This window comes from Nanorana parkeri, unplaced genomic scaffold, assembly GCF_000935625.1.
Source record: "Nanorana parkeri isolate BGI_ZX_2015 unplaced genomic scaffold, ASM93562v1 scaffold483, whole genome shotgun sequence".
Lineage (NCBI taxonomy): Eukaryota > Metazoa > Chordata > Amphibia > Anura > Dicroglossidae > Nanorana > Nanorana parkeri.
Window position 1 is genome coordinate 490,401 of NW_017306751.1, and position 25,357 is coordinate 515,757.

General features: G+C 40.7%; 1 protein-coding gene across 1 annotated transcript in view; it reads right to left on the reverse strand.

Annotated features, from left to right (window-relative positions):
- Positions 1 to 4,748: 4,748 nt before the first annotated feature.
- Positions 4,749 to 25,357, reverse strand: part of PGM3 (phosphoglucomutase 3) — a 21,527-nt gene continuing 918 nt past the window's right edge. The window contains exons 2-13 of the mRNA XM_018560863.1: positions 22,261 to 22,465; positions 22,000 to 22,184; positions 19,869 to 19,936; positions 17,975 to 18,108; positions 14,709 to 14,904; positions 14,470 to 14,627; positions 12,312 to 12,395; positions 9,403 to 9,501; positions 8,347 to 8,463; positions 7,968 to 8,090; positions 6,487 to 6,660; positions 4,749 to 5,047 (exon numbers count right to left, since the gene is read on the reverse strand). Of these exons, the coding sequence (XP_018416365.1) occupies positions 4,958 to 5,047; positions 6,487 to 6,660; positions 7,968 to 8,090; positions 8,347 to 8,463; positions 9,403 to 9,501; positions 12,312 to 12,395; positions 14,470 to 14,627; positions 14,709 to 14,904; positions 17,975 to 18,108; positions 19,869 to 19,936; positions 22,000 to 22,184; positions 22,261 to 22,464 (1,632 nt within the window). The 5' untranslated portion in view covers position 22,465 and the 3' untranslated portion in view covers positions 4,749 to 4,957. The remainder of the gene's footprint in view (positions 5,048 to 6,486; positions 6,661 to 7,967; positions 8,091 to 8,346; positions 8,464 to 9,402; positions 9,502 to 12,311; positions 12,396 to 14,469; positions 14,628 to 14,708; positions 14,905 to 17,974; positions 18,109 to 19,868; positions 19,937 to 21,999; positions 22,185 to 22,260; positions 22,466 to 25,357) is intronic.

Consider the following 25,357-nt stretch of genomic DNA (forward strand, 5'->3'; position numbering starts at 1 on the left):
GCGTATCACAACGCTTTGCCATGTGCTGCCATACAGTTAAAGTAATATTTTGAAAAGAAAAAAAAAACCACCAAGCACTGTGATGCATTCTAACAATGCACCACAGTGCATGTGCATAGCATACATCACAAAATGGTGCATACTGTTGCACCTGTATGTGTGTGTTATTTATTTTAATTATATTTATTTACCGTATTTTAACGTGGGGGGGCTTCTGAGAAATATCAGGGTTTAAAAACAGACCCCTGACATTTCCCTTTTGAAATAGAAATTGAGGACAGAGTCCTAAATCTCTTTCTGCAGCCCCTGTTCTAAATGAATGTAAAGCGCTCAGTTCAGAGGCTTCCCATTAATTCACAAACTGGAGGTAGTAAATATTTACTATAAACCAGTTCTGAATGGGTAGAAGCCTCTCTACTGAGCTGCTCCACTGACCAGCGCTCATTTTCCCACATGATGGAATTATTCCGTCATCGGTCTTTAACTAACTGAAAGATTGTGACGGAATACTTCCATCAGTTGGGAAGAGGTTACATTTTTAAAATAAAAACACAAAAAAACATTCTATATTTTTGTGTAAAGAAAGAGAACCAGGGAAAAGGAAGGGAAGGTTCAGGCACAAAATATTCAATTATTTAAATTACTTAATTGGAATGTGGGTCCCCTACGAGATAATTATATGAACAAGAATGATTCCCCTATTAGGGGATCCCACCATTCCTACAAACAATGATATGGATAACACCGATAAAATTTTTTATATAGTTTGACTATATGCGTAGAAATACGAATCTTATCTACAGGGTACATTCGTGACACTTTAATTCTTGAAGTATTTAAAATGGTTAGCCGGGGTGGACATATGGCTGCACAAAATATTCAAATTACTAATTCTGTGCAAAGCACAGAAAATTCAAATACTAAGAAGATACTTAAACTTAGTCCAGTTCATTGAGTCAGAAACTGGCATTAGTAGAGAAAACATTTCTCAGGTAAATGAAGTGCAACCATATGCCGGACCTCCACAGTACCCAAATCATGACAAGAGACTGTAACCCCTAAATGAGAGGCAACCTGTTTTTTTTCTATATATCTCTTATTTCATTATGTAATATATTAGATAGATAATGAATAAATGAAAGAAGACACTAAGCTAGCATGCTGGAGTGGGATCCCAGAGGCAAGAGACAAGGAGAGAGAGCGGGGTTTAGACTACAGAAAGCAGCTAAAATTGATAGTCATTTATTCCTGGTTTTTCATGGGATCTGGTGGAATAAATCCATTTACATTCCCTTTGGAGTAGGAGTTTGTCCCAATCTCCACCTCTGCTGGGAATGTGCACCCTGTCAATAGCAAAGAACTTTATGCCCTGGGTTCTACCCCCATGAGTATGGACCACATGTCGGGCAATGGGGGATCTCAGATCGTGTGCCCCAATGTCCGAGATGTGGTCTGAGACCCTATTCTTTAACATTCTCTTGGTTTTACCTATATAGAACATATCACAAGAACACCTCAGGAGGTATATGACTCCTTTGGTTTCGCAGTTAGCGAAATGCTTGCATTTTATTCTCTGTCCATTAGGGGTAATAGTCTCAGATCCTGTTTGGATAAATGCACAGAATTTGCATTTCTGACATTGATATGTGCCGGGGTACTTACAGCACAGCGGTTTTTTTATTTGTTATGAATTCACTCGAGACCAGTTTATCCTTTAAAGAGGGACATTTTTTATAGGTTATCATCGGTTTAGTCTGGATGAATTTGGAAATCCTAGAATCCTTCATGAGACAATGCCAGTGTTTAATCAGTATATCTCTAATTGTCTCATGTTGACTGTTATATGTGATTATTAATCTTAAAGGATCATTTTGTTTCGTATTTCTTTCGATTTTATTCTTATGGACCCACGTTGATCTATAATTTGCCTTTGTTTTGTTATATGCCCTTTGTAAAATCTTGTCCGAGTAGCCCCTCTGTTGTAACCTATATCTCAGATTCTTTGCTTCCAATTCAAAATCTTTATCTAAACTGCAATTCCGTCTTATTCTTAAGTATTGCCCGTATGGAATACTCCTCTATAGAGTTTGTGGGTGTGCGCTGTTAGCCTCCAAAATGGAGTTCACAGCGGTCTTTTTTCTATATAGTTTAGTGTAAAGTTTGTTGGTTTTACTCCTGCAGATAGAGATATCTAAGAATGGTAACTCCGATTTATCCACACTCATGGTGAATTTAAGATTATAATCGTTGAAGTTGAGTACTTCAACGAAGTCTTCCAGGAGCGTTTTCCCTCCGGTCCAGAGAATCAAGATATCATCTATGTACCTGTGCCACGACAAAACGTGGCACAGGTACAGGGATAAGTCATCTCTGGACCAGATGTTTTCTTCCCATACCCCCAGGTACAGGTTGGCATAAGAGGGAGCACATCGTGTTCCCATCGCCGTTCCCTGTACCTGGAGGTAGAGGTTGCCAAACGAAAAAGTGTTATGAGTCAAAATAAATTGTAGCAATTGGACTATAAAGGTATTATGATCAAATTCAGATGTGCCTAGAGAGGCCAGAACTTTTTCTATAGCTTTGATCCCCTTTGAATGGGGTATAGAGGAATACAAGGCCTCAACGTCTAAGCCTACTAATAAAGTTTCAGCTGGAACCTCAAGATCTTTAATTTGAGATATAAGGTGGGGAGTGTCTCTAACATATGATGTGAGGGTGATTCCACCAGATCCCATGAAATTGATTCCACCAGATCCCATGAAAAACCAGGAATAAATGACTCTATCAATTTTAGCTGCTTTCTGTAGTCTAAACCCCGCTCTCTCTCCTTGTCTCTTGCCTCTGGGATCCCACTCCAGCATGCTAGCTTAGTGTCTTCTTTCATTTATTCATTATCTATCTAATATATTACATAATGAAATAAGAGATATATAGAAAAAAAACAGGTTGCCTCTCATTTAGGTGTTACAGTCTCTTGTCATGATTTGGGTACTGTGGAGGTCCGGCATATGGTTGCACTTCATTTACCTGAGAAATGTTTTCTCTACTAATGCCAGTTTCTGACTCAATGAACTGGACTAAGTTTAAGTATCTTCTTAGTATTTGAATTTTCTGTGCTTTGCACAGAATTAGTAATTTGGATCTTTTGTGCAGCCATATGTCCACCCCAGCTACCTATTTTAAATACTTCAAGAATTAAAGTGTCACAAATGTACCCTGTAGATGAGATTCGTAGTTCTATACATATAGTCAAACTATATAAAAAAATTTTTTTAACATGTTTAAAAATATAATCTATTTTATTGCAAGCAAGTGGTCTTGAAATCATGAATGACACGCTATGTATATATGATATATATTCTTTTACCTTTTTTCCTGATGTGGATGCCTGAAATCAGGTGTGGAAACCTAATTTATCCCTGCAGCAACAGATTCTATTACTTGCTGTGATCAGTAGGAATAGGTCACTGTTGTAGTGATCTGTTGCTGTAGGGATGGGCAGAGCTGGATCAGCTTTTCCCTATCTAAACATTAGGGATGCATAGATACCATTTTATTAAGACAGAGTACGAGTACAGATATTTTTTTCTTCAAGTACTTGCCGATACTAATACTTTTTTTTTAGTGTCACGTGCCAATTTTTCTAAAACAGTACAGGCAAATGATTTTAGGACATTAATAGAGCACCAGGGCCCGGTCCCAGATGCTGTAGAGCAGTGGTTCTCAACCTGTGGTTCGCGACCCAAAAGTGGGTCGCAGCATCCACTTCTGCTGCGCTAGATGAGAGGCTCCTCAGCCTACTCCTAGCGTGTCAGTGTCAGTCAGCGGGAGGACAGCAGAGGCTGTGAATATAAAAGTGCCGCTATACACACTCCCTGGCCGCTGCAGCAACATCTAGTGGCTGTGGAGTGTGTACAGCAGGACTTTTCTGTTCACAGCCGCTGCGGTCTTCCTGCCTCCCATACAATGTGAGCTCTTCAGGAGGTGGGCGTCTAAGCAGTGCTGGGGCTGAGAAGGCTGCATTAAGACAGAGCAGGTAGCAGGGGCTGGAGAGGGCTTGTATTCTTGAGAGTGTGCTTCTATTTTTAGTCCCAAGTCCAGCGCCTTACTAATTCTGGAGTCCAGCGCTTTACTAATTCTGGAGTCACCACAACTTGGCAAATGTTACCAAGGGGTCCTGGCCCTAGAAAGGTTGAGAACCACTGCTGTAGAGGGACTAAAAATCCCAACAATACAGAATACCACCAGCTAGAGGAACACAAATCCCAGCAATACAACAACGCAGAATAATATGAAGCTAGATTCGCTGTTGATCAGAAGGCTGTGCGGGGTCTGACCAGGGCTCGGTGTGAAATCTCACCAGGGCTGTGAGGGGTCTTGCGGGTGGTGGGATAGAGGAGGCGATGTGCAGTCTAGTGATGTAAACAGCCGCCGAGAGGTCCCCAGCAAGTGCAGGACCTTACGGCAGCCGACTATTAAATGTAAAGTATCGGCGCTTAGTAGCGGGTCATTTTAATAAGTACTCGTTCTAATGCCCAGTATCGGCACCGATACCGGCATTGGTCCCTACTAAACATGCATTTAGGAGTGACAAGAAATGCTGTTGACATCACAGCACTTCCCTTTAAATACAAAGCAGAAGAATCCTTTTTCTGGGTTGTATGTGCGCACTATAGCAGGTTAACAAGCCCGGGAGTTGATGATTGCATTGCATAAAAAACAAAAGTTAAAACACAAGACTGAAAGTTGGTTTTAAAGTAGTGTATTGCATGTAAAAGAATTCATTTCATAAGATATAAAGGCACCATATCAGAAAAACATATACATTAATGCATAATAGACAAATACACATTTGACTAGGAATGTAAACATTTGAATTTCCAGCAGATTCCACTTCCCAGAAATGTATAGTACTCTAACAATGTACTGACATACAGTCATTATTCATGGATAGGTTTCATCTTAAAGGCTTCGGCTGATCTCCAACTCCTCCAGCAAGGGAAAACACAGCTAAGCATACCTCATGTGCCAAGGCATCAGCATTTTCCTGTCAGTTAAAATAGAGAAGTACAGTAAGTGTAGGCTTACTAGCATCAATGAATAGCATTCCACTTGGAAACATTTGTTCACGATTACTTCAGCCTTATTTAAAGATATGAAGAGCAAATAACTGCTGCACTGATCCACACACCCTCAATGTTTCTGCAGTTCTTCATACATACAATGCAAATAGCCCAAGCACAGAGCCAATCAGCTGCACCTTAAAATTTAGATTAGTTCTGGCTATGGGTTTTGCCTTGCAAATTAGCATGGGCATATTATGGGCCTGCAAGTACTTGTTTTCATCAATTCTTGTGTTCCCATGGAACTCTTTGGATTCTATGCCAAGGAAATACATGGGGCCTTGACTTCTGCCCAGGTTAATGATTAAGCACTGACCCTCCCAGCCCAAAGAGTCACTCTAGCCATTCAACTACCAAATGCAATCATTTCAGCGGGCAGTACAATGACATTTTACAGCTGACTAAGAGGAATTAGATTTTGGGAAGGGACTAAGGCTTTATCTTGACTTTTGTAAAGTTAGATACCCCATGTACAGCCTGGGATCCAAAGAGGCCTCACTGAAGACACAAGGGTCAACTTAAAAACTCAAAGATATTTGCAGGCACCAAAGGCTGCAGCTTACCAGCAATGTTACCTTGGAAATGTTTTAGGCCATGTCAGTTTCACTTTAAAAAGTCTGAATGCTTTGTAAATAAGGCCAGTTGTTAACAGTTACCAATAACGCACTTTTAGGGCTCATGCAAACAAGTACATGAAGCTGTAGAACTTAAAACTGCAGGCGTATTTTCATGCACAGGATGTGCAGCTGCAAAGTACAACCGTCCATAGCCGTGAATAGGTGTAAGCGGTCGCACTTGGGTTTATGCTGCTACTTGAGCAAACCTGCTAACACCTGAATGCAGACTCGTTGAGTCCAGATATGTACACACAAATGCATTTGTGGGTTTACACAGGTAGCGGCATAGACCCACATACAGCCGCCTACTCCCTTTTACTACTATGGGCCGCTGTATGCCACAGCTGTGTATACTAGGCCTGGAAATATGCCCGGCATTCTATGGCCCCATGTACCTGTGTGCAAGAGACCTTAATCTAAATTATGTTATGTCATACACCTCCAACACTTTAGCATCTGTTGTCTACAAACTGTATACCATCACAAATTTAAGAATATAATGAGTGTTTTATTTCATGGTTCATGTTATAAAAGGATTATGCAAGAAGTTTTATAGTTATCAATTGGTTTTACTTGTTGCTCTTTGAGGAAAGTTAATATGCACAGGGTACTGGGACTAAACCCAGGATATGTACATAACAATTATGGTTTTCCAATATACTGTGCCTGGCTAGTTTTCAAGGTCATGAAACTGAAACGTTAAGGCTTTCCTCTGGTTTGACTGTAAATTATCAGCAACATCTTACCTGAGTGTCTGCCTCTGCATAAACACGCACAACATCCTCTGTTCCTGAAGGGCGGACAAATGCTCTGGCCATACTGTAAGTCTTCACAAGTTCATCTATTTTCTCCTGAAGTCCTGGTGGTTTTACAGTACGCCTCTCTGCATCAGTCGTTTCAATCACCTTTCTATCAGCAACCTATTAAGTACAAGACACCCAATGTAGGCATATGCTATGAGAGGCCAACATCCTGATTTAGCAACAGTAAGATCATATTTGGTTCAGATATCTATGACCTTTAGCATGTTCACATGCTTGATCTGTATACACAAACTAGTTTCCCCAAGGCAAATAATCTACAATATCTCAGCATTAGCTCCCCATGAGCCCATGAATGGACTCCAAATCCTCTTCTATGGATTTGTGTTATAACTGTACTGTCTCCCCATATTTTGTAAAGCACTGAGCAAACTGTTGGTGATACATAAATCTTGAATAATAATAAATCACAAGTGCAGTGCTGCAATAGTTAACGTGTGTACCAGAATACACGTATCCCAGTTCCTATCATCAGCAGAAACCCTCAATGTTTGTAGGGAACCTGAATAAGTCTACATTGATATCGACTCTGGCTTCTGTACATTTTATGATGGACAGATACTTACGCGGGCATAAAAGAACAGAGATGGGGTCTGTGCCATAGCAAATAATGGCCATCACAGCAGGGACCCTGAAGCACCTTAATCCTGCCTTTGTTCTTCCACAACTGCTCACCTCTACTAAAGTGCACATGCTTTGAAACCAATATAAACATCACATTGCCTTATGCCAGCCAGGTATTGCATACATGGCTGTCCCTATGAGGCAGCCTTGGGCTGTTGCCTCACACATCTCTTGGGGTCACCTGGGAGGGGGCGCTAGTGTGCCTGCCGCCCTCTTTCCGACTAGAGCATACCAGGTTTTCAGGAGCTCTTAGAAACCTGGGACACTCCAGTCGGCGTCCCGCCCAGCTCATGGGAACTAGTGACGTGAGATGGGTGGGACGCCAGCCAGACTAAGAGGTAATGTGCACCACCCTACACCCCGTTCCATAACATTCACCACCCACAAAAAGTCTAGAGACACCCCTGATTTCATACAAGCATTTCTGCCCGCTGAAGTATTGCAGACATTTACATCTATACGAGGGTGCTCTAATCCCTTAATGTAGCATTACTTCCACACAATTATTTGTAAGCAGCACATCAAATTCAATCACGTGAAAGACTTGAAATCTAGAAGAAAACCACCTAAGGGTGGAGAGGCTTACATACTACAGTTTACAACCCAACAACTTCTTGGGTTCCAATCAGATATTTTTTCCCCCCAAAAAAAGCCAGAAGCAGAAGAAAAAATTAAATGTTTTTGTCTATGCTAAAAAGGCCAGACCCACTTAAATAAAAGCCTAAAAGGTGAAATATATGGCAATCATTAATTCCATAACAAGTGTCACATGATTTACTTACTGTCACTTTAAGTTGACGATTAGGGAGGTCGGTATAAATTTCATCCCACTTCTGTATTGCGAGACCTTTCAAGGAGAGTATTGCTTCAATAACCAACATATCCGAAATGGCATCTCCAACTGTCTGGAAAAATAAAATAAACAGGTTTTCATGAAAGTACAATTTAAGCAACATTTGTAAAATACATTCACAGAGAGGAGACTGTAAAAGGAGTAAAAATAAGAGCTAGCAGGGTCATAAGTTACATAATAGGTCCACAATACGCTGATAGCCGTTCCCTTTGGGATAAATTAATTGGCCATTAGTGTGTAGCTATTCTTGGCCTCAGTAATATGGTATCATACATTGAGGTAGTTAAGAAATTAGGAGGTCCCCTTACCTGGTTAATAAGATTAATGACATGTTCCAGCATCTGAGCAGCTTTTCCAATTTCTTCAGTGGCCCCGGTATGATTCAGCTCTTTTATCTGTTCTTCCGCTTTCTTACTAAACAGCACCTGCCAGAGATAAAGAGCATGCCAAGTGTCTGTATACAGTAATATAAAAGTCCTTATTCACTGGACTGTCCTCCAAGTCTCTCCAACCTACCAATCTCATCCTAATATATTCAGGCATCTATTATGCTCTCCTTATGTATCTAGCAATACATTCCTTCACAACATTGCTCCAAAGTGTATTTTCCTTAGACCAGATGTTCACTTAGACTATAGTACTCTCCAATTAAGATTTTCGGAAAGATATTGAAATTAATTTGACAAACAGCATTCCAGTGCCAATGTCTGCTATATGCACATCTAAAAAGATCTAAGGGCACTGTAATTAAATCAGCACATGATGCAATTATGCATACACATGGAGGTTTTATTTAATAAACTGTACTATAAACTTCAACTGTTTGGGTAGCAAATTGTGCACATAAACTCCCGATTTCAGATGTTAAATGAATATAGCTGTTGTATCCAACTTATACTTTTCAAAGAGGTGTTCAAAAGGAGGGGGAAGAGGGTAAAAAGTCACTGCTCTGATTTATTTAGGTTTTTATTTTGCAGCTTGTGCTGTTGAGCCTTGCAAACAAAAGAAATGTTTGGTAAGTAGAGGGGCTCTAACTAAATCCCTGATTAATTCATTTAGGAGTCATAGATCTCTCACAAGACTTGTAAATTGCACACAAGGAAGGGGGACATATGTCTGTTACACTCTAGATCCCAATGCTAGGTGTAAACAGTTTGTTCAGTGAGGAAAAATAAGACATATCGGTTACGGACTAGAAACACATAAAATATATAGAAAACTAAACATGTAAATAATAGAGGCATATCTATTGAGGAGTGAATGTGACATTCACTGCAGGTAAAATCACCATTTTAAAACACGCATGTTACATTCACGGCTTTACATATATACAACCATTGTATTGTAAATTTACTTCTACTCACTGTTCCATGACCATTGGCCTCAAAATATACCCCAATATCAAACTCCTGTGCTTTATGGTGCAAGTGTTTCACTCCGGTTTTCGCACAGTATACAGGCACCTGTAAAAGGAAACTCAGTTAACAGATGGAATAGAAACAAACAAAACCCATTTAATACACAATAGTGTAAAAGATAATGTGCACAGAAATTGTACAACCTATTCAAACTGCAGTTATGTATTAAAATGATACATCTTCCAAAAAAACTAATTCGCATTAAACGCTCAAACTTCTTTTCAATAACGAATCCAGATCAAACAAATATACACTGTTCCTTAAATGTCTGTCCAAGCACTTACAGTCATCATGTTTCAGAATAGCTCCAACTCTTTCAGCTTCACTTCTTGTAAAGTACAAGATCATAAAGAGACAGCACAGTCTCCAGCAGCTGTCCCATCTGTTCGCTTGGAAAAGAGGAGAAGGGAAGAGAGGAAAGTGGAGCAGGAGAATGGCCTGCCTTGCTGAGCCTGCGAGTTTGTGGAGACATACAAAACGTACTAACACACACACACACACACACACACACACACACACACACACACACACAGGACAGGAGCCGCCAGAAAACATGATCTATCAAGATTAAACATCAAGAAGCAGCAACCATTGTAAGTGATTTAATCAGCATGTGAAATAGCTCAACCTTTGACTTTAGGGCACCTTAAACCTGTGCTAGGCTAGCTCTGTAGCTACTATTTTGGTCCCGTATAAGCTCCATGTCCCCATGTGAAAGCAATGTGTGCCCAAGCATCTAATTGCCAAGCACCTGAAATCCAAGGTTCTCTCAAGGGACTAAAGAAAAGATTTGAAGACAAGTGCAGATACTTAGTTGCATCAGCACTGGTATATTAAACATTGTTACAGATACAAAAGGCTTACTGGGAAGCATTAGCACTTTAGAATGAGAGACAAGTAACATGCTATTAACTGCACAAACTAGAGGATTGGGCAAACATGGGGGCCATAAAAGATAATCCCTACTGCATGCCATTTGTGTAGTTTATACAATAGGGAGCCATTTGTTCAGTGATCAGTCACTGTTCCTAGTGATTACTCATCAGCAGGATTAGGTTACTATACGGCCATTTACCACCTAAGGATATCTCTATAATTGGTGACACTAAACACTATAAGTGGTTAGGATGTAGAGGAGCTTAGTCATATAGATGGAAAGGGCAACACTTTTCAATGCTCTAAAATTGGGTTTCCTTAACGTGGATAATATTGACCCCCAAGGGTCAATAGGGCTATCCAACAGGTTGATAAAAAGGCTGGGGTTAAGTAAATGTCTGGAGGTCAATAGATAGTTGATAAATAATGGAAGATCGATTGAAGTCAATTAATCTATGAGGTGGAACTCTATGCCAGTCCTTAGTCCTGAAGTAGAGGTGGTTACTGACATGAGCGTTACCCACCTGGTGCCGCCAGCACTAGAAGACTAAAGGTGGCCATACACTTTACAACCATCGCAAGACCCTAGTCTTGCGATGGTTGTAAAGTAATTTTAAAAAAACGTACGATCTGCCCATCTTGGACAGGCAGATCGTACTCTCGATCATCGCAAGCCCGCCCCCCAAGGGGCGGGCTTCCGATGACCGCAATGCTGAACGGGCAGTGTGCGCACACCGGCCCATTCGTCATTTGTCTCCCGAGCACCGTTCAAACCAGCCGAAAATCGTACGATTTTTTCAGCTGGTTTTCTAGCGTGCTCCTTAGACAAAAGACGTGCGACCGTACAGTAGAAACGGTCGCACGTCTTCGTTCACACTGCTCGATTCTCGTACGATCGCGGGATTTCCCGCAATTCTCGTACGAGAATCGAGCAGTGTATTGGCACCTTTAGATTTCCCTTGTCAGCTGCAGGTAGTTACTGGTCTCATTTATCAGCATTCTTTACCTTCCACTCACGCCCCTGGGAAAGTCATATGTATATTTGCGTATGGAACGTACTTTCCCACCTCAAACTCAATTGGAGAGTCAGGAGACTACACCCCCTCAAACTCTGTTGGAGCAACAGTAAGTACCCTCAAAAGGCAGGACTGTTGGCAGAAAACTGACTGCTGTGCTTTTACAAAAAAATCAGCACTGTAATAACCATAATGGTAGCTGCTGATACCAGGAGAAAGTCGACAGCATTCATAAGAATATCGGAAATTAGGGTTCATGGCTTCATGTGTATACATACATACATACAAATGTATGTATATGTATTTGTCCTTTGAAAACATGGTATTCATGAAAGTTCCATTCGTTATTTAGCATGCTCATTAAGGCTTCCGACTGAAGAGTTAGGGAATTGATAATTTTACATGTTTGCCGTTATTTTAGCAACTTAAGCATAATATATATAATTTTTTTTTTTCTTGAATCGTAGAATTAATGTTTAAGGTGGTAAAATACGCTTGACTGATGCATTCTGGGACCAGAAGGGGAAGAGAACAGTGCCTACAAATAATGGATTTTCAACAGACTGCACTGTTGTATGTAAACAACTTTATTAAAACTGTTGAAGTTTACATGTTATAAAAATTACAAATTAACCAAGAGCAGAAAATACCGCAGGAAAAATATAACGACACTCTGAAGGAGGTGCTTATGTAACAATTGTCTAACGGTCGATAAATTGTTAAATAACAAGGTACACAATAAAATATCACTTCTGCAAATACAGTTGTCAATTGGTGGAGATTCCTAGCGTTAAATCATTTGGTGAATTGAACAAACCTAAACAGAGTGCGATATCTAATAAATAACACCCGACACCAGCAAAGTGTGAACAAAGTCTGCTCTTATACTACCCTTCCCCTTATAAATTATGGTGATTGCTGCATATGAATTACACATCTTAGAAAACAAAAAGTTCCAAATACCTTCATAACTTCCTCCAAGTAACGAGTAGAGCTCCCATTTGCATATGCTGTTTGCACAACTGCCATTTTCAAGTTTAAATTGACCTAAGCAAAAAGAAAGGGGGAGAAAAAAAAAAGAAAAAACTCTTAATGACAAGGACATACCTGTATAAACAGTAGAGCGTATGTATACATCCTGAAAGCTGTTAAGAGGCATCAATTTTGTCCCCAAATTTATTTTACAACTACATTTGCTGTTGGCCACGAAATAACCTTGCATTGTATTGTTTTCCCCTTTGTTCCGATTGCCTTTGCATCTTTTGCATGACATCTTACTTCTCTGGGTGGCAGCAAAGGAGCTCATAACTGCACCATTTCAGTTCTCCCCAAGTCTAAATCATCATGTTTTCTCCCATGTACATAGGCCACTGTGCACACGACACAGTTTTAGTCACACTCTTCTCCAACTTTAAACAAAACATTTTTTTTAAACTAAGAGATTCCCTGTTCTCACTTAGGATATTTAGGAGTTTTCCCTCCCAGCTACAAAAGTTCACAATATTTGGATAGAACCACATTTATCCTGCCCTATGCTGAAATAACATCTGCTCAGGTCTCAAGTGCTTTCCAATGGAAAAAGCACACAGCAAGAAGGCCTATACATCACAGATGTTTTAGTAAACATCTGAAGACAAATACATTGAGGAGGGTTGGGCTGTTCTTCTGGGATATCCGTGTGCATTGCACCAAGACATGCATATCAGCAGAGCCAGATATTTTGCATTATGAACTGCTGAAATGGGGCGGTGGTATGAAAGTTGGCCCAATTAGGAATATCATGGTTATCTCTTTTCTCAATAAAATAAAAAAGTCACGGGTAGAGAGGAGTAAAACTGAAGCCACGTCTGTTCACCAACCTGCAAAAAAAACCATGATCACCTTGATATGAGGGAGGTAGCGTTACGAAAATCAACTCGTCTGGACATACTGCAGTCCAAATAAGAGTGTTCCGGTCATCCGTGTGAAATACAAAGTGCATGCAAGTACTGCCAACAATCAAAGGAAGGCACATTTTTCGGGGACAGATTTTGTGATCGTTCTCCTTTAAATTAGGCCATGTCAATTAACAGAGCAGGCATATACAAGGCCAAATAAACTGAGCCCTCTTTTAGCTGGTTAGTAGTTTGTTTTTGTTTCGTATTATATTAAATGGTCGGGGCTCCTATATGGCCTGTCCAGCTATTTCAGGTTATAGGTGCTTAGGATTGAACATACATGCTTTCATACCTCTGAGGGTTAGAGGTCAGAGGTTAAGCAGAGGTCAGAGTTTATACCCTGTTAACCGCCTTGCTGATTAACATTAGTCCTCCTGGTTTTCATGTAAAGCTTTTACCCATGGTAAAAGGGTCTATTCATCCGTGACCATTGGTGTGTCCTAGATGTGTGCCAAATGATGAAAGACTGATCACTAACCCACAACCTAATCTGTGCAGTGATTTTAAAAAGCAAGTTTCCAGGAGCACTGTATACCAACATCCCACATATGACATGGATTTGTCCCAAAAGTCTGCTGGAAAACATTTTGGAAGGCCACTAGCTAGGTCACCAGCCTGTGATTTGCTATAACCTTCTTTGTACTTCCCTGGACTGCCCATATTTAAACACAGACACTACTCCAAAAGCAGCACAGGAGGCCAATTTCATTGATAAAGCAAAAGGCACATGGAAACAATATTACACTTCAGTATAAGTTCTTTAGATTGACTGTACTGGAAGCAGCCTAGTACTGTACACGGCAAAGGCAGTGCACATACTATACTGTATGTCGACCAGTGTTTCTCAACCTGTGTAACCTCAGGACCCACATTTGTCCTTGGTCATTAAGTCGCGACCCAAGTCGCACCGCATTGGAACGCACGGCATTGCGGTACCGCACGTTCCGATGCGGGCAATCAAACTGTGGACAGGAGATGCGTTTGGGGTGCCGTTCAAATGAATGGCAATGCAACACAACAATGCTATTTTTTGATGCACTGTATGTATGGATTGTCCTTCAGAAAAAGTATCTGCAATAATACAACTTTTCACTTGTGCTAGATGAAGTGTTCATCCTTGACATCGAAAAGGCACATTTCTCCATTTTTACCTACAGACAAAATATGAGATATTCATACAATACCTTCAATAAAAGTTCTTTGATGAAAGTGCTTATTAAAGTAGCAATTTTATCCCCATCAAGAAGATGGAAGCCATTATTAACGTCATTATAGTAGTAAACAATGCGGTCGGCATCCCCATCAAATGAGCAATATCGCTCAGTAGGCTTAAGATCCAGACCTAGAGACAAATTGAGGAGTTACATTGGCGGAGTATAGAAGGGAAACCGAAAACTATATAAAAAATAAGTAAAATCCCTACCGTCAGGAGATTTCTGCTGCACCTTCACATAGTCGGCCCCACACATATAGTTGAGCTTCCCTTTAGAACCATCATTAAAAAGCTGGATGGAGAGCATAGACTGCAGATATTCTTCCATCTCCTTCAGCTTCAAAGCACCAATACCGTTTGCTCCATCTACATTCAAGCATCTGAGCGCATCACCACAGCCAGGGGCCTATGGATAACAGAATGTTAAAACATAAAACATAGCAATCAAAGAACTATTTTATACTAAAAGTGAAACTTATTATGGGAGAAAACAAGGAGGCTGCCATTTCTGGGCTTTTCCCAAAACGCTAGTTATCTGGCTATTATACTAGCCCAATGGCTTTAATACTTTCCAAGTTCTTGATCCAGAACAAGTTTGAAAGGTAAGATAAAGGCAGAACAAAATTCATAAGGCTCTATCCACATACTTGTACTTGGTCAATAACTCAAAGAATTGAATTAAGAGTGTCAGAATGACCGCCCTGCATGTGACGTTTTGAGAAGGAGATGCCAGCAATGGAAGTCTCCATGCATCTTCATAAAACAGGTTTCCACCAAATTCCTTACTATGATGAACACTATTATTGGATAATGGCTAACATTACTTAAAAGTACAAAAAAAGAACAATTTGATTGTATTTAGTCTTTTCTTGCAATGGTTAGGCCTAAAATCCAATACCAATTAGTAACTTTACTTTCATTTAGCCCTGTGTTCACGCATTGGCAATGCAAATTCCGCCAAGGGGTCCACTAAATTATAAACACACATTAGTGTACAGCTACCTCTACAGTCATGACTGATGAAGGCCACACGTGTTGCAGGTGCCACAGAGGAAGGAAAGATGTATATCCCTTGTTTAGAATTCTCCCAATATTCCATGTGTGGCAGCCGGCAGGTGAAATCGCCTGGGTGTATCCATGATGGCATATGTGTGTCCCAGGTTCAGGATGTATGCAGATTTTTTCCACTAGAGTGAGTGCTGGAATGGTAGAGGTAATGAGCCCCGCTAAAGTAAGCTGGCTCATTAGGCCTCTATAAGAACTCCCAGACTGCTCAGAGATTTGCTCCACCTTGGAACCAGTTTCATGCCCGAGTAGACTGGGGAGCTTTCTGCTGAACTGTGTGGTGACAAAGGAAAACAAAACTCGTGTGGTGAGACACAGCCTATGTGGCAGTTGATTGAATAGGGAGATAGGTGCTAGGGGCAGCAAAAGGTTGCACCTAGTTGGTAGTGAGGGATACTGTGTGTGTAGTAAGTGGCCAACAGGCAAGGATTTATTTTTCATGTTTTGCGCAAATTATTTGCTCAAGTTAGCATCTAAGTGGGCTGCTGCCGGCTATTTTCTGACAGTGCAGCCGGGAACAATCCTGATGATATTCTTGGGATCCACCCCGCTGCCTGATTGACAAATTACTGCCTCTCCGGAGCCAGAACCAGCTATGCAACCGCCCTCCCCCCTTCTGTCCTTACAATGAGCGCTATAAGAACAGACAAGGGAGGGGGGAATCCCTGCAGGGAGCGGTGGCTGACAGTCATTGCTCTCTGCAGAGAGAAGCTACAAGCTGACTAATCAGCGGTTCTTGATGGTTTAGCAATCGAACCTTGGGGCAAGTGTGGGACAGCGCAGTGTCATATATTGGCTCCAAACATTGGGAAGAGTACATTTTACTTTCTCAATACTTCTCCTTTAAGCCCCTTTGTTGGTAATCTGGAGAATTGGGTACTCCTACTTATAGTGAAATATTCACAAACCAACCCACTGCCGGGTCCTCTGTGTCCCTCACATACAGAAAAGCCTGTTAGGAAACAAAAAAAAACAAAACAATTCTTGGCTCAGAATCTGCTGACTTAAGAAGAGCTGCAGCATTGGCTGATTACATAGGTGGCTCAATGACCGGTTTCACCTGTTGGAATGCAATTGTGATTTATTCGTATTGGTTGTGTAATCCTCATGATTCTTTGCAGATCTGTCTTTGGGTGCGACTGTAATTTGTCACCAGTCTCTCTGTGCAATCAATCTCCATCTATATCTCACGGCAAGGAAAGTTCATAGAGCAGGGTGTGAACAGCAGTCTGTCATCTGTCTCTCTACAATCTTCCATCTAACACTCACTGCAAAGCAAGTTTTCTTGTAGCGTAATATAGGCGTAGAGCAGGGTGTGCACAATTTTCTGAATTATCAGCCGAGGACAGAATTTGGCTAACCCATCATGTGCATAATTGAAATGGGTGTGGACATTAAAATCAATCAATCGACAGGATAAACATTAGGGGCATTAGGCAAGTAGACTTTGCCCCCCCTCATAAATTTACCCGGCTCAGCTTCCACACCTGTGTACCCCTTTTGGACCGGAGCAATTTTTTACTTTTCCACTATAGGCCAGTTTATTTGGTAATAACTTTGTCATTATTTAATATAAGGTAGTACATACAGTATGTACTATGTATTTTTTTTTTAGGAGAAATTATTTGCATTTGGTGATCGTGTCTTGCAAAAATTATTTTATATTGTATGTAATCTATAGACAAAAAAAAAATTTCCACTTTGATCAGTGTTAAAAAGGAAAAAGCTATAATGTGCTAGTGTGCACATCATATTCACACATTATGGCAGACTTACCTGCCAAAGTGCTAGCAAAAAGTTTCCCAGCACACTCACAAGCCAGCATGTAACCTTAGCGGTGAAACAAGTTTTTTTTGCATGCTGGCTTGTGAGTGTGCTGGGAAACGTTTTGCTATTACTGTTTAAAGCCCTTCCACGTGCACCTTGATGTAAAGCTGGTAACAAACTGAGTGCGTTTGCCATTTGTTTTGCTTACCTGCCAAAGTGATCCCCTCCAGTGCTGTGATGATGCAGTGCTCTCCTCCCTCATCAGCACCTACATCTTTATCCCAGTCTATGAATATATGACAAAAGGAACTTACACAGTCTCTTCTGTCATAGCTAGTCTGCCTGACAGCATTTTTTTTTAATATAAAAAAAAGCACTCAACAGCCATTTTAATGCATCCTTTAAAATAAAAATTATTACTAAAAATAAGAAAAGTTTAAAATATTGATGGTAAAAAAAAAAAAATTAAAAAAAAAAAACACAGCAGGAAAATAGTTAAGGGGAGAAGGAGAAGCATAATTCAAATAGGTCTGATTAGGGTAAATAAGTGTTAAAAAAGGAACAAAAAATTGTAAGAAAAGAGAAAGTGGTGGCTTAATAGCAAATTTTCGTGTTCACTGAGCAGCAACTTAAAAAAGTATTACCTGCTGGACCAATTCTTTAAATGCTTTGGAAAGCTTTTTGTAATATCCTTCAACTGTTGGTTCACCGTATCCTCCATCTGTATTTCGGCAACAGATAATGTAGTGCAGCTGGGGTGTAGTCACCAGCCCATAGTCTTAAAATACAAAAACAAAATATGAAAAAAAGACCACACACACACACACACACACCAGTGAGCAATCAAAGATCATAAAATGTTAAAGCTGAATCATAGCAAGTAAAAAAAACCCTCAGTGAATGCAGTGGTGTGTTAAAAACTCATTAAATGTATTTTTTTTGGTATAAGATGTAAGCTGTATTACTTTTTACATAAAGAACAGTAGGTGTCCATTTATAACAGGTTAAAGAGTAACGCTACTGTTGCGGAGAAAAAAAATAATTAAATCCCCTCTGATCCGTGTAGATTACATAGATTATAAAAAACTTTGTTGCAGTTTCCTACCCGTTTCTGTTCTGAAGAAAAAGCCGTTTGTTGCAGTATGTCCTTTCCAAACTGATCCCTACATGGGTCTGGGTTCATTATAATCAGTTATCGAGTAAATGGAAAACAATCAAGGTAGGCATAATAACACAAAAAAAAACAAAAGACAAAAATAAAGAGGTTTTTTTCCTGCATTGTAGTTTTGGTATTGCTACATCGAGAACGTTTGTCTATTTTTGGTCTTAATTACAAAAATATAATATTATATAAAAATAAAGTGACAAAGTGCACATATGGGTTAGGTATTACACTATTTATACTTGGTCACCGCATCTTGAGCAATTGCACTATACATAAGTTGATCTATCCGTGAGCATGCATACAAATTGTATTTTTTTAATGTGTTAAACTTTAATGTGACCTTTTCATGGCTTAAAGAATGTCTCATGTGACAGTTCTGCTTAAAGTAGATATGTAGGCCGGGAAGAAAAAAAATTCAGTCCATATTTTTCATTTTCATTTTTTAGGATTAGGGCCCGAAAGTCAATTTGGTTTGGGATTCGGACTCGAATGGATGAGAGATTTTCGGTAATTTCAGATGCGGTAGTATTTACGAACACATTTTAGTTGCTGCAAAGTGACATTAAAAAAAAAAAAAAAAAAGCCTTTTTATTTTTCAACAGTCCACAGAAACAATATATGAAAAAAAAAAAGCTTTCAGTGGGTGGTCGAATAAAGAAAGTTGCAGTGTCTGCATCCCTTCAGTAGTAATTAAAAATTAAAAAAATGAATTCCAACAAGTGATGCCTAAAATTGTACTTGTATCTTAGTGCAGACTTCTGGCAAAAATCAGTCAGCAGAATAGAAGCAGAAAGTGAGATTTGTGGAGCTGTTCTATACACCAGCTTCGTACAGAATGCCTCCAGGTCGCTATAATCCATTGATTTTTTTTTTGACAGACTTAGAACATTACAGCAGCTACCATTTTAAACGGAAAGGCAATTTTATTGGTATTACATTTCAAAATGGCTTGTGCAACAGTTATATACACTATATTATTTTTTTTAAAGAAGTTATGTTTTTTTTAACGTGGAGTCACCCTTTAAGCAGTATAGATATAAGCATATTCTAAGGGCATCAATTACCTTCTTGTAACAGAACTAGACAACTGATTGCATTGCAATATTAAGTATGTAGAGCAAGTAATACTTTGTATTGTCCAGATGCAAGTATATAGCTCAAGTTAACACAACATTAAATAGTTTTTTACAGCATTACTCCTTTGCCTCCTCTTTCTTCACTTTACTTGTAAAAATGATGTTGTCATCACTGCTAATTCAGGTAGTATGCTAGGTCTTTGATGTCCAATACAAACATGTTAAAAAAAAAAAAATGTCTAACAAGTCCATACATTGGAAATACACTAGTTTCCCTTTCACTGTACTTGCACTTACCTTGGAATTTAGAATCTAAGGAAGTCACTCCATCTATCACAGCACAGGAAAGGGTTTCGCTGCTTGGCCTGGGGAAATAAATCTCTACATAAGCTTTTAATTAATTCTTCAATTATAATATTTGCATACATCATGTCAATCAGTTAAAGAACCAGTCCACATAAAAATGAAGTTTTGAATGTTTTTGATAGATGTTATAGAGTCAAGCCATCACCCATCGGATGGTTTTTCACGTCTTATAGGCACTCTACTGGTGAGCTTGAGTTCCTGTGTCCGCTGTGGCAATTACAAGGGGGTACCCACTCTTCCAAATCGATATTTGACTTTATACCATAGAAAATGCAACAGGGGGTACTAGAACATGAAAAGATGTAGCAGCCAAGCCTCCCATGTGAGCAGTAACAGTCAGGAATTATAGCAAAGATTAAAAAAAAAAAAAAAACACCATCACTTAACAGTTGTAAATGGAACTGTCTTACCCCATATTGGGGTAGTCATTATCCCTCAAAATGTAACTAAATAGAGAGGCATTAGACATATAAACACAGACACACACAATCAAATCTCACTGAAATCTATAAATTGTATTCATAAGTCATTAAAAACATGGAAAAATAAAAAAGACATTACTTCCATATAATCATGAACTCTTCATATCACTCAAATGATAGGACTGTACTGGATACTCAACATGTTTCAGGAACAATATAATCTACTCCTTTAGGAGACAATATGAGGACAACAGATTTATCATAATACGAAAAAAAGAAACCAGCCAAGTAAAAAAAAGTTTATGCCATCTGCATGTGCATGAAAACATCCATCCAGATCCGGAATGGGCACCACACCTAACCCCGATATTATCCCACTTTCTCAACAGGAATAAAAAAAAAGTTTAGAATATTTGACCAATATCCTCCCTCCATGTGAGCAGCTTGGCGATAAATCCCATGGCACATATAAAAAGATATACCTCTATAATTCAATATATCTCTATATTGGGCAGTAGAAGATGGATTTATTCATGTAGAAGTAGAAGATGGATTCATTCATGGATGGGCAGTAGACAAAAGATGATCAAGGCCGGACAACCTCTTCAGGGTAGCTGATCCCAGGTATCCATTTGCAATCCCATATAGTCAATATATAATCCTCCTGAATATAGTCATTAGATATCCTTCTCAAAGCTGCTATGCCGGTGTGTTACTCGGCTATTAGTAGGCTGGTCTGGCCACCTAGATATCCGGATCCTCACTCTGTCCACATAGGTCCCTTCTATTGTAGACTTAGCCTACAACTATAGGAGGATATTTCATACCATCTGCTGCCCCACATAGATTATAGAGATATATCCTCACACATGTGCCATGGGATTTTTTGCCAACCTCCTAACATGGAGGGAAGATATTAGTCAAATATTTTAATCTTTTGTTCTTGTTGTAAAAGTGGGATAATATCAGGGTTAAGTGTGCCCCTGTTGTCCCTTAGACTGCCAAAGCCCAGGGGAGAAGAGGCTGCAAGAACCAGTCCAACCACCAAGCGGGACCAAGGATCAAGTGAGTATATCTTTATTTTAGACCAGGGGTGGGGAACCTCCGGCCCTCCAGCTGTGGAGAAACTGCAAATCCCATGATGCATCCGAGAGTCATGCCTGTGGCTGTGAGAATCTTGCAATGCCTCATGGGATTTGTAGGTTCACCACAGCTGGACGGCTGAGGTTCCCCACCCGTTTCAGACCCTAGAACTAAACAAGCACTTAACCCTTGCAGTGGGGCAATAGCCCCCGCAGCAATGGTTATTTGTCTACATGCCCAGGGTGCTTCTTTAATACTAGGGAATTATAATACGCATCAGCCTTTTATTTATTTATAGAACCTTAATGAATTATGAATAATATAAATAGATTTTATTGAGAGATTTGTTTGACAAGTTATTGTAGTACGAAAGAAAGACCTATTGTACTACCTTTAAGGTCCCGTCGAGATCTCTCTGCATCTGTAATTTGACAAACTATCTACAGATATATAAAAGTATAGGACTGGCTTACTGCTTTGTAAAGAATTGTGCATACCTATGTGATCCACCCATGTCTGCTCAAGAAAACAATTGAACATGAATCATTCTGGCATACCGTGTATCTCTGCCAACAGCTATGAAGGACTCTTGCTGCATATTTATGGACTCTTGCTTGATGATATTAGTCAGGGCCATCTGCAGTTCATGTTCCTCAGCATTAGCCAGGTTAGTGGCATACACCTCCCATTCTTGGGCTAGCATTTCTCCCATGGGATCCACCAATTTTACACCATTGTCCTCCTAGGCAGGAATGTCCATATATCAGATCACATCATATAAACCAATAACAGAAACAAGAACTGCTCACTGAACTGACCTCAGCGTTGTGCGAGGCAGTCACCATGACGCCAATGACAGACTTGGTCTTCTTGGACCTCAGGACCGCCAGTAAGCCCATCCGGTACATCACATGGTCCAGAAGTTCTGCTTTGGTGCGAAATCCTGCAGTGCCATACTGAAGAATGAGCCCAGCGGGCTTGGCATGACGAGCAGAGGACCTCAACACTGCTTCCAAATGCATCCTGAAATTAAAATGCATCATATGACCCCAAACACTGCCAATTACACTGGGTAGCTTAGTCTGCATGTAAATGTGGGGAAAAGTCACACAATGTCAAAATAAAACTGAATACCATACACATACAAGCCAAAAGTTATTAGATCTCAATATTTTTCTTCATAATGGTCCTTTAATCAAAATTCCGGGCAAATCAAATCTTAACCCGTGCAGTAGGGCTATTCAGTGCTCGTTATGTCAGGTGATCAAAAATAACAGATATAATCTCTCCCGTGCGATGATCCAGGCTTGCTGCAAGCAAAACAGCCCATTAAAGGATCCCTTGCAGGCTGTGATTGGATCATGGAGGAGCAGATGAGGCAATGCCTGTGCTTTCTCCACCTGTCAGCATTTTTTCCAGTGTTAGACTGACAGTACATTGCAAAGTACAGAGCTAGATTGGCTTGCTGTCAAGTGCTGCCCCTTTTCTCCTAGTCAGAGCACAGCTAAGATTCAGTTCATGTAAAAGCACATGCAAGGATTATTTTAAAGCACAACTACAAACGAATATATCGTCTCCAGGCTTAATCATAGGGTTGCCGCCTGTCTCTGAGTCACTGGACAGACCGGGTTTTGAGGCCTGTATGTGCCATTTCCGTGTTTCAGGCCAACTGAAACCCAGACACAGCAGATGCAGGACTCAAAAAACGGACTGTCCTGGTGAATCCGTGACAGGCAGCAACCCTACTCCATCGTCACTCTGTGTTTTCCTCTACTGCTGGCCACTAATGCTCTTCTAGACTGAATGACGCTCACCACCAGTCAACCACTTCCTGCGAGTCCAGGCTGTATTTGGCACACCTGGGCTCAGAGGTGGCATCACCCAGGCTAGGCTCACAGTGTAATGCTTTACACAATGGTAGTCACATGTCATGGGGGCTGTTCTATGCTGAACTGAGGGACACCCACCATTAAATCTGGAGGACCCCACTTGTCATGTGACCACAGGGAACTCTACTAGAACAAAAGGTGGGGAGGAGGAGCCAAGCTATCATTGGGCTTTAATAAACAGCTGGATTAAACTGATTTTTAAATCCGTGAGACCTCTGCCAAGCACAGACTATATGAACAATAGGATTTTAAATCTATCTGGAGTTCAATTTTAGTGTACGGTCTGACTAGGCCTATTTAAAAGAAAGAAAGGAAAAAAAAAAACAACAATTCTGCAACAATTGGGAAAAGGTTAGACCATCTGTCAAGTTTTTATTGCAGTCCAAGTCCCCATTGGGGAGATTTCCCCCCTCTATTTGTACTGGGGACCATTGTTACCAAGAGGGGAAATCCAAAATATGACACTTGTCCTGAGAACACAAGGTAAGGGGAATCGTCCAATGGGGACATCTGAGGCGTGTTCAGTTCCTTAGCCAAGCGCCTCAGTAGCTGTTCTGTAGCACTTCAGTGAATGCTTTAGCAGCACAGTGCTAATCAAAATGGCGGAGGATAATATTTTTGACTAATACGAGGGATGCACCGATTACAGGTTTTTCTGTAACTAGTATGATTATTGATTTTTTTTTTCCGTAGTCGCCGATACCAAATACCGTTACCAGACGTCCCATTAAAGGAGAACTATGAGATGATTGCTTTTCACTCACCTCATAGTTCTAGCCGACCTGTGACAATGAGACTGTCACAGGTCGTCTCAGTAGATCGGGAGGTGAGCGAACACATACCGGCGTTCGCTCACCTCTCGATCCTGTCACAGCTCTCTGCCATGACAGTGGAGGGGCTGGATTCCCCCCTCACCGCCAGCGCTGACTGGCGGAACGGACAGGGGAGGGTACAGCTGGCTCTGCCTCTAGATAGGCAGAGCCAGCTGTCAGTCACGCAGCTGGGCGGATCCCGGCACAATTGTCGGGATGCGCTTCAGCTGCGGCGTTCCAGTATACTGCGAGCAGCAGCTCGCGGTATACTGCGGCGTCTCAGTATACCGCGTGCTACAGCTCAGGGTATACTGAGCCTAGGGTGACGGGAGGACGCTAGTTTGTGTCCTTCCGTTACCCTAAGGAGAACTATGGGGAAAAGACTAACCCAATAGTTCTCCTTTAAGGAAGCTGGGCGGTGTGTAATGACTGGCCGCCTGGCTTCCATCATTACACGCCGCCCGGCTTCCCGATACAGGAAGTTCCAGTATCAGGACAGGCATCAGGAGCATTTAGGCGAGTACGAGTACTCACCCAAATACTCAGTATTGGGACCAATACTAGTATTGTTGCATCCCTAATAAATACCATTTTCCAATTAATATTTAGTGTGCTCGTCCACCAAAACATTAAGGGCCGGTGTTCACCTAGGCGATTTATCGCGCAGTTTGAGTCACGCGATATCTCGCAAAACACAGATTTGCATTAAAGTGAATGGAGTGACGACCGCGCGAAAACAGCGCAGCATCTGAATCGCCTAGGTGTGAACCTAGTCTAAATTGTAGGTTCCCGGTGCTGAATAGATTTCCTCCATCGGGGTTCAGGCGCCTTTCTCCAACGCTGCCAGGTTTGCCCACAGTTAAAATGCCCTCAGGTGCTCTGGCTCCACCTTCTCCGTCACACTCAGCGCTCTGCATCCACAATCACTTCTGCTGCGAGTGCCAAGTTAGCAGTGTTGAGCATTCATCAGGGTATTGCTAACTCAACACTCTGTGCCGCTGAGCAACTGAACACACCTCTGTTTCGGGGACAACTATCCCCTCACTATGGGAGATTTCCTCCAACTTCCTATTGCGTCACCAGGACAGGAGGAAGATTTCCCCTAATGGTACACAGAGGAAAAAAAATAAATAAACTGCCCAGGGTTTTACTCCTTCACTACTCCATCCACAACTAACACTTTACTGATGCTTTTAATCATTTGATTCAAATTC